This window comes from Ambystoma mexicanum, chromosome 10 (assembly GCF_040938575.1).
Source record: "Ambystoma mexicanum isolate Mex_15411 chromosome 10, UKY_AmexF1_1, whole genome shotgun sequence".
NCBI lineage: Eukaryota > Metazoa > Chordata > Amphibia > Caudata > Ambystomatidae > Ambystoma > Ambystoma mexicanum.
Genome location: NC_090932.1, coordinates 78,126,690 through 78,140,742, shown reverse-complemented (window position 1 = coordinate 78,140,742; position 14,053 = coordinate 78,126,690). Strand labels below are relative to the sequence as shown.

The 14,053-nt window shown below is 47.2% G+C and overlaps 1 protein-coding gene across 1 annotated transcript in view; it reads left to right on the top strand.

The window, feature by feature from the left end:
* The window catches only part of LOC138491171 (alkaline phosphatase-like), a 172,319-nt gene that overhangs the window by 86,606 nt on the left and 71,660 nt on the right, over positions 1 to 14,053 (top strand). The window contains exon 6 of the mRNA XM_069617546.1: positions 7,594 to 7,728. Within this exon, the coding sequence (XP_069473647.1) occupies positions 7,594 to 7,728 (135 nt within the window). The remainder of the gene's footprint in view (positions 1 to 7,593; positions 7,729 to 14,053) is intronic.

The following is a 14,053-nucleotide window of genomic DNA, read 5'->3' as shown; positions in this document are numbered from 1 at the left end:
TAAGCACAAAGGCTGCATTCTTAATCCTGACAAGGAGCCAAAAGAAATAAAGTCATAGGTCAGGTGGGTAGTGACTTAGGAAACAGAATTGGGGAAAGGGGACTACATGCTTGTTGTAGGCAAGGCATTAAACGTAACCACAATGCTGTAGATCAGTAAATGCTGAGAAAGTGCAAATCGGGGACCCGTGATGGAAACTGCTCAAGAGACCGAGGGCTTGTGGAGGGCTGAGGGTCAGCACTTGCGGAACTGGTGACATACAAAGAATACCTGGGGGTGCACTTAGGGCACTCAAGGTACAATTCCTGCAATGGAAGCATTGAAGACTCGGCTGCGAGGGTGTATTACGTAGGTTTCCTGTAGACCAGCAATGCTCCTGGGGTACTCGCTGCCTCCTGTGACGAGGACCTGTGCCTGGCTCTAGAGACCACCAGGGACGTCATTTAGGGGTCGCCGGAGGTGGTTGCAACTGCGACCTCTGAGGGCTCCCTTACGACCTCTAAAAAAAAAAAAAAAAAATTTTTTTTTTTGTAATGCAAGCTCCTGGGCTGGGCTGTGGCCAGCACCATGTGGCTCTTTACTTCTGGAGTGGCTGGCTTTCTTGTTCAGGCCCCTTAAAAAAAGAACAATAAGAACAGGAGGGCCAGCAGTGACCCTAAATAAGAAAGAATAGGAATACCAAATAATGTGTCTTTCTGGAATTCTATACAATAATTGCTAGACTCATTAAAGGTTTATTTCAGGCGCACTTCAGAGGGTGAGTCACTGATTTAGTTTGTTCTTAAACGCATCAACTCAGCCTTTCATCTTTCTGAGGTCGATCAATGAGTACCAACACGGGATGGGTGATATTGGGTGTATATTTTTTCAATATACAGCGCTTAAGCGTAAGTGCTATATAATAACGCATCATTATCATTTGGTCATGGACGTCTGCTTGCAATCACAGTAATTTCGTTATGTGGGTCTATACACAATGATCTTAACAATACATATGGCGATACATCACATTATAGTGATATCGTAACCATATTTCTCATAGTGTACAATGCTATGTGATGCCACTTCCTGTTTTGTCAACGGGTGAAAGATTGTGTTCCATCGCTTGCTGCGATATCAGTTCAGGGTGGGGTCAAATGACATCACTTCCTGTGATGTCATCAGGGCTCAAGGGTCACGTGATGTCACTTCCGCTACCCCAGGCATTTCGGTGAAATGACGTCCCTGGAGACCACCAAGTGGCTCTGGTGTTAGCCCAAGCCTATGAATGATGGCCCCATGGGAGGTATGGGGTGGATCCTCTGGTCACCTGCACTTGGCAGGGGATGGCCAGAGAAACCCATAAATGCACAAACTCCCCGAATAGAGAGCATGAAGATCTCTCTAAGCAAGCCCAAAGCTTCAGCATAAAGAAACAAGCCACTTCCATTCACTCAATATTAGTAGCGTGTGTTTCGATAAAGTTACAACCTCCCACACGATATCGGAGAAGTCATTTCACAGAAGTCGCAGTGCTTGCAGTAAACTCAGAAGTTCCAAGGATACAATGTTGCAAGTCTGCAGTTTGGCAAAAGTGGATAATGCAGCAAACACAAGATCACGCAACCAGGGTTCCACAGGGGAATCTTCTCATGACCGGGATACAATGTTACCATTTTCACCATGTGGGCAGTATTGTGAAGGAAACAACACATATAAGCAGCTTTCCTAGTGCGTTTCCAGCACTGAATTCATACACTGGACGCCCGCCCATCAGACGTCGTCTCAGGCCAGACAGCACCAGGGAGATTCAGAGCGGGAAAAACCTCAGTTCCAAGCTGGTGGACAGGCCAGGTATATGCTTGGTCCAGCTCCTTAAACTCAAAGGTGCCCGTTGCACTCAGGAACAACCAGTCCAAACCCTCATCCACAAGCCACGCCCTCGCTCAGAGCCCCACCCAGGGGGGCGGGAGACCACAGTTTAAAAGTACACAGTTTAAAAGTACACAGTCCCAGTTGATCAGATTGGATTGTTGGTGAAGGTTGTGTCAGGCAACTGGAGTGTTTTAGAGAGCAATATGTGGAGGGATAAGGAGGGTCTGGAGGAAAGAGGCGTAGATGAATGGGCAGAAGGCAGTAATGACAGGAGGAGTTAGCGGTGATACTGGAAGAGGTGGTAACAGAAGAGGTGGAGTGACAAGAGGTGGTGGCAACAAAAGAGAAGGAGGTACTAGTAATTGATCAGCAACAACAAAGGGAGGGGGGGTGTGTGATGAATCCTGTGGAGTCCTCACTGATCCCCACCCTGAAGCCTCCTCCCTAGTGGCACAGGGAAGGCAGCCGCTTCCTGAGCCTGAGCCTGGGGGTGGCATTATGAGGGAAGATCACAAGGGAGGAGATGGCTGTCGGGGAGAAATGGTCACTATACAAGTCCCTCCCATGTTAGAACCCAAAGAACAGTATATAAGAATCCCCCTAAACAGAAAAGGTTTTCCTCCTTAAGAATCTATGTGTCATGTAATGTCCCCTAATTTTATTGGTTCTCTTTGGGTAGAAATCCTGAACCCTTTATTACTGCACCCACTATTACTGTAACACCTTTTGGGTCTAGTCAATTTAAATCCATCAAACAATTGAGACAAAATGACTTTGGAAAGTGTAAAGACATTATGGACTTCAACACCCATAATACCTATGGTATTGGGACTAGGAAGAGGATCACCGAGTTGATGATGATCGATAGTGCTGCTAAAGGAGAACACAGTCTAGTTGTTGTTATTTCCATCAATCAAGCAAGACATTTAAAGCTGGAGATTACCTGCAGGTGAGGGGGGCAGGAGTTGAAGGAGAAGTCATGTAGCTCTGCAGAGAATGCGTAGACTATAAAGAAGAGACAGAAAGGCAAACATTGTACAATTTTCCTCACATAAGGTGTTGGTGTGGAGAAACCTTGAACAAGCATTGCCACACACAGAGAGACATTATTCATTGTATGCAGTTGAAAATCCTTTTCCTGGCAGGAGAGTAGACCAGGAGAGTAACAGTGGTATCAGTTGTATGCAGTTTGAATCCTTTTCCTGGCAGCAGACTACACCAGGAGAGTAACAATGTTGTCAGTCTTATGAAGTTGAAACCCCTTTCCTGGCATGAGAGTTAACTAGGATAGGAACAGTTGTGCCAAGTTCAGACCATTTCTGGCAGGCAAGTGAACTGGGAAAAGGATAGTTGCTTTAGTTTCTTTGAAGAAGAGAACGTTATTGCTGCACAGAGTGTTGTGGACAGAAAATATTATCATCCTGACAAATGATTTTATAACAAGAGACATTTGCTTTGCTATTCTGACACAAGTATTCTACCAGGGAAGTCTTGCTTTGGCCATTGGAGAAATACCTTCTATGAAAAGAACGCTTGTAATAACTTCCTAAAAGAAATACTTTGTGATGGAAACAGTTGCTTTGGGTTTGAACAAGTGTTTACAGAAGAGACATTTTTGCTTGACAAATTGGGGAACGTGTTGGATGAGACAGACATTTTCCCTTCAATTGAGTAGAATACTGTTGGATTTGAACTTTATCAAAGACCTTCCTGAATTGATTCAGGAGAAGGGAATCGACCCTGAAAGCAAGGATTGTTTTGTGAGAAATTATAAGTTTGAAATTTTGCATAGGTTTGTTGATCTAAAAACAGATGCATTTTCCCTATACATTTGTGTTGTGTATTGAATTAATTGATATTTTATTTCTATCGCACTCACACGCAAGTGTTTCCTGAGGGGCATACATATTTGGACATTAGGTCCGTTTTCTTTAGGAATATTCTCGTTAGGATAAGGATAGATAGGCCTTCATTCCATCCCCTTTTTATTTCAATAAAGCATGGTAAATGTTGAGAAAACTACCTATGTGTGCCCATCTCTCATCTCAGACCCCTCACAGTGGTCATAGTGAAGGAAACAGCCACAAAGGCGGAAGGCAAGCTCCTGCACAGAAAGGAAACAAAGGCAGAGCGAGCTGAGATGGCCCAAAGCAGGATGAGAAGGCAGCAGGAGGAGGGCGGACAGAGGACTAGTGGCCAGGGCAATGGTGAGGACAACTTGAGTTTTGCAGAATGATGGACTGCCTTCCGGAGGGGAGGTGAGGCATTAGGAATCAGAAGTGGTAGCCCTAGGGACCCTCTCTTACTGATGGTGGCGCTGTTGCTGTACTGTCAGGGGATCAGAGAGATGATCCAGTTGACTGAGAGACTTTGTCTTTTGGAGAATGGGTCAGAAGAAAAGGGTTTGGATCCCTTGCAACACCAGCAAAGCCACTGCGAGGTGAGTCGTCAACACACCCACTGTGACACACTGGGTTTTTCTTTGATTTAATCATTACCCATTAGTTGCAGCCTCTTTTGACAAATAGTTCTGAAAATACAAACTTGTGAACTATCCTTCTGAGTGCAGTCTTCTGTACATCCCAGTCACCCTCCAGACCTTCTATTATTGGTGCAGGGGGATGGTCTCCATCTTCAGTGTAACATTGTCTGGGGATAGTGGAGATGGGAGGAAGGGCAAACTGTGAAAACGATGGTGCTCTTGTCCAACCGCTCCATTGCTTGTCCTCGGGGACTGATCTCTCTATCCCTACTGAAGAGGTTGAGTGTCAGACCTGTTGACATAGAGCCTCCAGCCAATCAGCGCTGTGCCTCTGCCTCTCAACGCTGGTGCAGAGGATATTGAGGCTGTTTCAGCTCTGACAAAGTGGAAGGGCCATTCTGGGCTATAGGTCCTTCATCACTTAAGCTGAGAGGTCTTGATAAGCCTACAGGTTGTAGGCAGGTGGAATGTTGTGTCAGAAACCTTTTGCGGATATCCTAACGGCAGCAGTTGGCCCGGTCATGTTGGCACACCAGCAAATTCATGCTGTGCATCGGTTTCTAAACCCTGCCACTTAGGGACGCGGGTGGGGACATTTCAGCACTCTAAAGGCAGGCGGAAGGGACTGCAAAGAAGAAATATTTTATTTTTATCCAGATAGAAGTGATCACCCTGTTTACATGGTCCTCCAGCCAATTGACTTCTCAACCCTGTCATAGAGGATGTCTTCTGGAGTGACTTGGGCTCTGGTGAGAAAGCGGGGCCTTGAGGTGTTAATCGTACCGGAGTAGGTTCTTCAGTAGCAGGGCTGGGAGCTCTTCATGTGCTAACGGTTGTAGGAAGAAGGGATAGGAAAGTAGAAAGTGGAAACCATTTGTTGGTATCCTAATAGCAATAGCGGTGGTCAGCTCTGTCATATTGGTCCGCCACCCAATAGGTGATGTTCCTCGGCTTCTTGGCCTCGCTGAAAGGATGACTGGTAGCAGCTTGTGCTTCAGCAAGATGCAAGGGCTTGGAGGTTTTAGCTGCACCCTGGTGCAATTTTCAGCATGTGGGATTGGGAGTACTTCATTCTCCAAAGATCACAAGTAGTTGGGATATCGAGGCAGTAATATGTTGCTGATATCAAGATGGTGGCAGATTTTCCAGTCATGTTGTCGAGCAAGCCAATCGGCTCTGTGGCTTGGCTTATCAACACTGCCACAGAGGATGTTGCTAGCGACATGCGCTCTGTTGGGTGGAGAAACACAAACGTGTTGGCCAAGCTAGGGTTCAACCTTCAACAGGTTGGGCTAGGAGATCTTGATGTCTCAAAGACTGCAGGTAGAACAGATGAGGCAGAAACATTTTGTTTGTGTCCTGATGGTGGCGTGGTGGTATGTTCCTCGCGCCTTGACCCTGCCACAGAGGATGTTGACAATGGATTGGGCACTGGTAAGGTGTAGGGGCCTGGAGGTGTCCCTGGTGGCATGTGTGTCCATCCGCAATTTTAGTTGCATATTTACAAGAGTGATTGATTTATGAATTAATATGAATTGATTATAGATTATATGGAAAATAATTGTGCCTTTTGATTCTTAAATTGAGCACATATATTTTTTAGAAAACTCTAGCTACTTGGATATATAGTGTATTGCTTGTTAGATCATTATAAAGGTTTGATTTCTTTTTAATGACTTTCTTTTGTAATAGAGGAATGGTGGAGAGGGAAACATTATTAGCAGTGTCCTTGTTTACTCACAAGAGGAAGTGGGTGCTGGAAATCCCGTGCCCCAAGAATGGAAGACCCAGCCATTTCTCCCCTGCCCTTGCACGTTCAAAATGTCACTGGGCCTAGTAAGATCGTTGTTTTGTCCTCCCTTGTTCCCCTCCCTTGCCTCGTCGCGCTCTGAAACACTTGTGTATGAACGCGATACAAATAAAATATCATATCATAGGACAAAGTTCACTGTCTTTATTAGCAACTCAAATGACAGGGATTGCAACATGAACAATGCAAAATTCTCGAAGTGCCCTCGTTTTCGTCAGGAGCCTGTCAGCTGGTTTTGTTAGTCTGTGACATCACATAATGTGGTTACATTCCAAAAACCTAACAGGGGAAGGGATTGGTTAATGAGGTGAACTACATATATTTTATATACGGGATTAATGTGCTTATTGTGTGAGCCATATCGGTAGAAGTATTGAATACAAAATTACAGGTTAGTGAGAAGTTGATTGGTCAATAACATAGTGTACGCTTAGTGGTTAGGGATTGGACAGGAAGGGTCTTCTTAGACTTGGAGTTTTGGACAGTTACCAGGCCAAGTGCAACAACTCAAGGTAGTGGGAACGAACCCGAAGATGCTGCATGTTCCCAAAAAGTTACCATCTCCGGTCTCCCAGGCCTTGAGACAGAACATTCGGCTTTGCACCTGTATCGCCTTTTGTATTTTTCTGCCTTTGGTTCAATGGGAACAGCCGTCGCAGTCTTTTTTGAATGAATAGGCCTTGTCTTGTAGGTTCAGATCACGTGTGTAGAGACCACAAAATCGACTTCACTTGCTTGCAATTGTGAGGATTTTTGGCTTGTATTTCTTACAGGTGTACTATCTCTTCTTTTAACTTGAAACTTTCCTTCCCTATGTGTCCTTTGCGAGGCTGTGGACAGTGTCCGCGCTGGAAGACTAGTCTACATACTTCAGCAGGATCAGCCTGTCATCCTTTCTGTGCGTGCTTAAGTTCATCTGGCTTTTCCCATTCACTCCAATGTATCTATGACTTTGTCTGCAAGCTGTTCAATATGTATTCTTATGCGTCTTGCGGTTTCAGCACGGCAAAAGGGATACGTGTGTCAGTCCTCTAACTAGGTGATTCATACGCATTTGCTTCGTGTCTATCAGCAAATAATCTTGCATATGTGCTTTATGTCTAAAGCATCTACGTCATGATGTTGGTCGTGACATCATCGACGTTCCTGGAGGTTGCAGTCAGTCGACTTGTTCTCTTGAAGACAACTTTATCTCTTCAATACTGTCACCCGGGTATGGTCTGAATGATTGTCTGAGTGAGTAACGCTTCTGACACCTGAGATACATCAATGATTCGGAGGAAGGGCCCAGAATTGATGTACATCTCTTGTTCTGTGCCGCCGGGCTGAGAGTGGGATGGGTGTCCCTTTTCACTTTGTATCTCATTATTAGATTAGATGTGCCATTTCTTGATGTAAACATAACATGCCAGAAGCACAGAAACAATGCTCTTTTTGTTTCCTGCAGGTGATCCTGGGTGGAGGAAGAAGATACATGACCCCCAAAGGCACAATGGATCCCGAGCATTCGCATGATCTCAAGCAGAACGGGACACGAAAGGATGGGGCCAACCTCATAAAAACATGGCTGAAAGGCAGGAAGGTACAGTAGTTGTCAGCATCACTAAGAATCTCAGTTGATAGTGGGTGGGCTATTTTTTCTTTGTAATCCCACCCCAATTAGGTCCCATTTCTACTGCTTTAACTTTCTAATTGGCACAATTAGAAATCTGCTAAGATCAGGATTACTACATTTCTGCATAATAACACAGCTATTTTTTTCCTAGTGTATTACAATTCTATTACCATTGCTCTGGACTGTCTTATATGTGAATCACAATGGTGTACTACTCCACCCATGTTTTATAACCTACGTTTAGATCGACTTATTGATAAATATAATACAAGTGTGTTTTCTGGAGCATTGCATTTCAATTATGAATACAGGTTATTCGCTCTGGAAATATATTTAAAGTATCCCAGGTGCCACCCCGTTATCCTAAACTATGATCATTGTGTGTGTGCACTCGTACTTCATGCCACCCCTGCATAAGTCAGTGCCCCATTTGGCCCACCGCAGTCAAGAGTCTGGACACGCCACTGGCGCCATCTCTGTGAGAATAGTGAAGCATGTTTTCCACTAGCTTACCATAACCTGCCATGTCTTTGTATCCGAGATATTGCCAAAGGCAATCTGTTTTGGCGATTTCATGGCTGAGAGATCGCAGTGAAATTTGCGGCTGACAGTTGCTACCACTGAGCAGGTGTAGGAAGCAAAGGTCTCGTTGCTGAATTTGGCAGGCGCAGACGTGAGCATGTGTACGTGGCTTTGGAAGGTGGAGACAAAACATAGTTGGGGAAATGTTTCTTTCCCCCAAAGAGAAGAGACACAAAGTAAAAGAAGAAAGAGGTAAGAGGAGGAATGAGGGAGGAAGTGTCACGTCCACCAGGGTGCACACTGATGCAAGGAACAACCCGCAGTCACTCGCAACCCAACAGAACCTCAAACACTCACATGCTCACACACGATTCCACAGGCAAAGGCAATGGTTCCCTACCAGTACGTTTGGTAGTTCAGGCGTTTACTGACCCTCCCTCCTCTGGCAACTGAAATGGAGGTACCCTTTCCTCTGGCGCCGCTATCGGCGCAATCGTCACGGCAAGACGGACTAGTTGTCACGTGATCAGCAGCCAGTATCACGTGGCTCTCCTGCACGTCGACCGTGGCTTCGTGGATCTGTCATGTGACTGCTGCTGTTTTGCTTAAAGCCCGCTGAGAACTCGGAAACGGTGCTTCTCAGCTGCTTATTCAAGTACTGCGTGGCGCTTTGAATTCTACTGGATTTTCGGAACCTACGACTACGGACCTCTTTTGGATTTGTTTCTGGACTCTGCCCCCTGAACTGTTACGTCGCCTTGGACTTTTCGATTGCCTTCCTCCTACTGAGCTCGGACTTTGCTTTATGGTTTTCCCTACGGATTTTGCTTCAACGGATACCACGTGGATTGACTCCCGTTGATCCTGGTGTGTGTGTGTTTCCTATGGTTTGCCACTTTATTGGCTCCTACCAGACTGCAACATAACACCTTTCCGCTGGTTGTCATTTAAGACCCCTTTCATATTTCCTACCTGGTGCCAAGTCCCCTCTACTCCTTCGTTGCCAGTTCATACGCATCCTTAGGTAAGCAGTGTTTATATCACCTGTATATTCAGTTTGCCATTTTTGCACTGCTTGATTACTTGCCTATTGCCTTTCAGCGTTCAAGGGGTCTCTTCGGCAATTCCTGGTTCCACCTTGACGACCTACCACTCACCTGTGGCCGCAAAGACTTCACAGGCAGTGATTACATTCTGCCTGTGAGGTACTTGGGGACGGAGGTATCACATAATCTGCACGACCATCAAGGTTTCAGAACAGACTGAGAAGCCGCTTGGTCATCCAGATTATGGATCCCTCTGCCGGGGACCCTGTGACCGCTCTAATGCAGGCGGTTGCGGCTCTTAGGACCGACATGGCCGCAGCCACAGCTGCGATTCACCATCGTCTTGACACTCTGCAAAGTGCACACCACCCGTTACCCGCAGATGCGGAATTAGGTGACCGTGGCCCTCAAGTCCTGCCACCACCCACGCCTCCCACAACACCTACCCCAGTAAGCACCACGCAGCTCTAGTTTGGTGAAGACGGTCGCCCGTGACAACCGGTCCAGCAGCGTGGAGATGAGTGGAATCGGATATCTGTTCTTAATGGTAATGGTATTCAATCGTCTATAATCGACACAAGGGCGTAAATCCCCTTCTCTTTTAGGCACAAAGAAGATAGGGCTAGCAGCAGGGGAACAAGAGGGTCTGATATGACCTAACTTTAGTGATTGCTGGATGTATTCCTTCAAAACCTTCTCCTCAGACTGTGACAAGGAATAAACCCTACCCTTTGGAATCATAACATTCGGTACCAAATCTATGGGGCAATCATAAGGTCTGTGTGGTGGCAAACCTTCGGATGTGGCTTTATCGAAGACCATTACGTATTCGTGATATTCGATGGGAATGCTGGTTATCACTGCCCCCACGGTGTGTGCTGTGGGGACGTCAGGTGCACTGTCAGCAATATGGGAAGCGGCCATAGCGCCGAGGAGACTGGCGCGAGAGGTGGTCGAGTCGGGTTCCGATAAACAGAAATGTTGGAAAATGTCCGATTCGAAAACCACCTGTCCTGTTCCCCAATTGATTAAAGGATTGTGTTGTCTCAACCAGGTAATCCCCAATATTATACCAAACTGTGGAGTAGTAATGAGGTCAAAGGACATGGTTTCTTTGTGGATATCTTGGATTACTACTTCTAATGGTGCGGTTTGGTGGATGATTGGACCAGAAGCAAGAGTGGTCCCATCCACCGCTTGCACGGGTTCTGGATGCGTTTTCTTAATCAGTGGTAGATTGAGCCGTTGTGCTAGTGAGATGTCAATGAAGCACCCAGAGGTTCCGGAGTCGATCACTAAGTGTACTGGGTGGGTGATTTCCTTGGTGGGTTTTAGTACTGCTTGGACTACTATAGGTCTAATGGGACCAAAAGCTGGTTCAACGGGGGTTGTTGAAGTGCTCGTCCGTACCCCCGATGTTAAGGGCGAGCCGTCTGAAAACCCGTAGTTTTATTTTTAGGTCAGCTGGGGCATTCTTTCACGTAATTCCCATTTATCCCGCAGTAAAAACAGCCGTTGTCCGTCCTCCTGCGTTCCCGTTCGACCTGAGTTATGGGACTCCGAATCCCGCCTATTTGCATGGGTTCTGAAGTAGTGCCTGCAGGTGCCAGGCTTAGAGAGGATTGATTGAAATGACCAGCCTCGGTCTTGCGCTCGGTTTTACGGGCATCCACCTGAAGGGTTAGATCGACTAGGTCCGAAAAGACAGAAGGAAGGGATGGTACCACAGACAATGCGTCTTTCACCATTAACAACAGATATCCGATTCCACTCATCTCCACGCTGCTGGACCGGTTGTCACGGGCGACCGTCTTCACCAAACTAGAGCTGCGTGGTGCTTACAACCTGGTCCGTATACGTCAGGGGGACGAGTGGAAGACGGCATTCTGTTCCCGACAGGGTTTATTTGAATACCTGGTAATGCCCTTCAGGCTTTGTAACGCCCCTGCGACGTTCCAGCGTTTTGTCAACAAAATATTCACAGATATCCTTGATGTTTATGCAGTGATCTATTTGGATGACATCTTGGTCTTTTCGTCATCTCTGGAGGAACATATACTCCATGTCAAGGAAGTGTTATCCCGCCTAAAAAGTAACCACCTGTTTGCCAAACCAGAAAAATGCATCTTTCATACCAATGAGGTGGATTTTCTGGGCTTCCACATAACACCTGGTGGCCTGTCTTTGAACCGGTCCAAGGTCCGTGCGATCAGTGAATGGCCCGTCCCATCTACCCAAAAACAGCTTCAAACTTTTCTTGGTTTCGCCAACTTTTACCGACGATTTATCGCTGGTTTTTCATCAATTGTATCCCCGCTTACAGCCTTGACTAGTCCTCTTGTTCCGTTTTCTTGGTCGCATGAGCAACAGCACGCCTTTGAAACGCTTAAAGCCAGGTTCACCACGGCCCCTGTCCTACAACACCCTAAACTGGACCTCCCATTTATCCTAGAAGCTGATGCATCCTCCTTTGCCATGGGGGGCCTTTCTATCACAGCCTTGCCCGACCACCGGTCGCCTGCATCCGGTGGCATACCATTCACGAAAATGGACATCAGCAGAGTCCCATTACACGGTCACTGAAAAATAATTACTAGCCATCAAGTACGCACTTCAAATATGGCGACACCGTCTTATGGGGGCTAAGCATCAGACAGTGGTCTACACCGACCACAAGAACCTGAAGGATCTGACCAGCCTAAAATGTTCAAACAGTAGACAGGTCCGTTGGCACTTGTTCTTTGCAGCCTACGATTTCGTGCTGAAGCACAGACCTGGCATTACCCATGGTAAAGCGGATGCTCTCTCTCGCTCTCCTGGGGGGGGATTCCCTGTCTCAGTTTCCTGATACCATACTAGACACAGGCCATGTCATTTGTGTGTGTACCCCGTCCCCTCCCATGATCTCCATCATTAAACAATGGGTTTCCGATCACCCGAATGCTTTGACAGAATGGGATGTGGTACTTCAGACAGGATTGCCTTTCATCCAAGGGAAACTGTTTCTTCCCTCTTGTGATGTACGAAACCAGGCACTTGCATGGTCCCATGACGCCGCCATCAACGGTCACCCGCGACAACATCGTACCTTAGAACTATTGCAACGTTGGTGTTGGTGGCCGTCAATGAGGCTTGACGTCGAACACTATGTAAACACATGTTCAATATGTGCACAAAGTAAATCACGTAGGGGTCGTCCGTTAGGCTTACTCCACCCTTTGCCTATTCCTCCCAAGCCCTGGCATACAGTTACTATGGACCTCATCACAGACGTGCCCCGCAGACGAGGTTATGATACAATCTGGGTTGTAGTTGATTCCTTTACAAAAATGGCCCGTTTTATACCCTGTACCGGGATACCGTCAGCTCCAACCCTAGCCCGGTTGTTTTTTGAGTCAGTTTTTTGTCTGTTTGGCCTACCGCAGGTCATAATATCAGACCGCGGCACACAATTCACGTCCTGGTTTTGGCAGGCACTTAGTAAACTCCTGGGTATTGATTCACACTACTCCTCAGCTTACCACCCAGAGAGTGATGGTCAGACCGAAAGAGTAAACCAGCCCCTCGAACAATATTTACGATGCTTGACCCTCCAATATCAGGACTCCTGGCTTCGTTTACTCCATCTTGCAGAATCTGCCTACAACAATTCACAGCATTCATCTACTGGCTTTTCCCCATTCTACTCATTGTACGGCCAACATCCGGGTACACTACCTCTTCCCGAGTTTGCCTCCGCAACCCCTGCTGCTAACGCCTGTGCCCGGGATCTAGTTACCATACATGCCCAGACCCTTGTCCATTTACGTGAGGCCCAGACAGCAATGAAAGCCAAGGCAGACAACAAACGGTCGGAAGCCCCTACTTACCGTGTGGGCGACCGTGTCTGGCTGTGAACACGTCATCTTCATATTCCCGGCTGTCGCAAACTACTGCCTCGTTTTGTTGGCTCTTACCGGGTCGCCAAGGTTCTAAACCCTGTGGCTTATCGCCTCTCTATTCCTCCCTCCTGGCGCATCCACCCTGTTTTCCACACTTCCTTACTCAAGCCTTGCCCTGCTCCTACCCATCTCCTTGTACCGCCTGCCCCTGTCTGTGTCTTCCCCGGATGTCTACGAGATCAGTGCTATTCTGGGTTCCCGTTTGCACAGGGGTAGGCTCATGTATCTAGTGGATTGGTTGGGTTACGGTCCTGAGGATCGCTCCTGGGTCCCTTCCTGTGATGTCCAAGCTCCTCTGCTGATTTCCCGTTTTCATGGGGACAATCCCTCCAGCCCACGGGGTCGTGGGCCTTTGAGGGGGTGCTCTGTCACATCCACCAGGGTGCACACTGATGCAAGGAACAACCCGCAGTCACTCGCAACCCAACAGAACCTCAATCACTCACATGCTCACACACGATTCCACAGGCAAAGGCAATGGTTCCCTACCAGTACGTTTGGTAGTTCAGGTGTTTACCGACCCTCCCTCCTCTGGCAACTGAAATGGAGGTACCCTTTCCTCTGGCGCCGCTATCGGCGCAATCGTCACAGCAAGACGGACTAGTTGTCACATGATCAGCAGCCAGTATCACGTGGCTCTCCTGTACGTCGACCGTGGCTTCGTGGATCTGTCATGTGACTGCTGCTGTTTTGCTTAAAGCCCGCTGAGAACTCGGAAACGGTGCTTCTCAGCTGCTTATTCAAGTACTGCGTGGCGCTTTGAATTCTACTGGATTTTCGGAA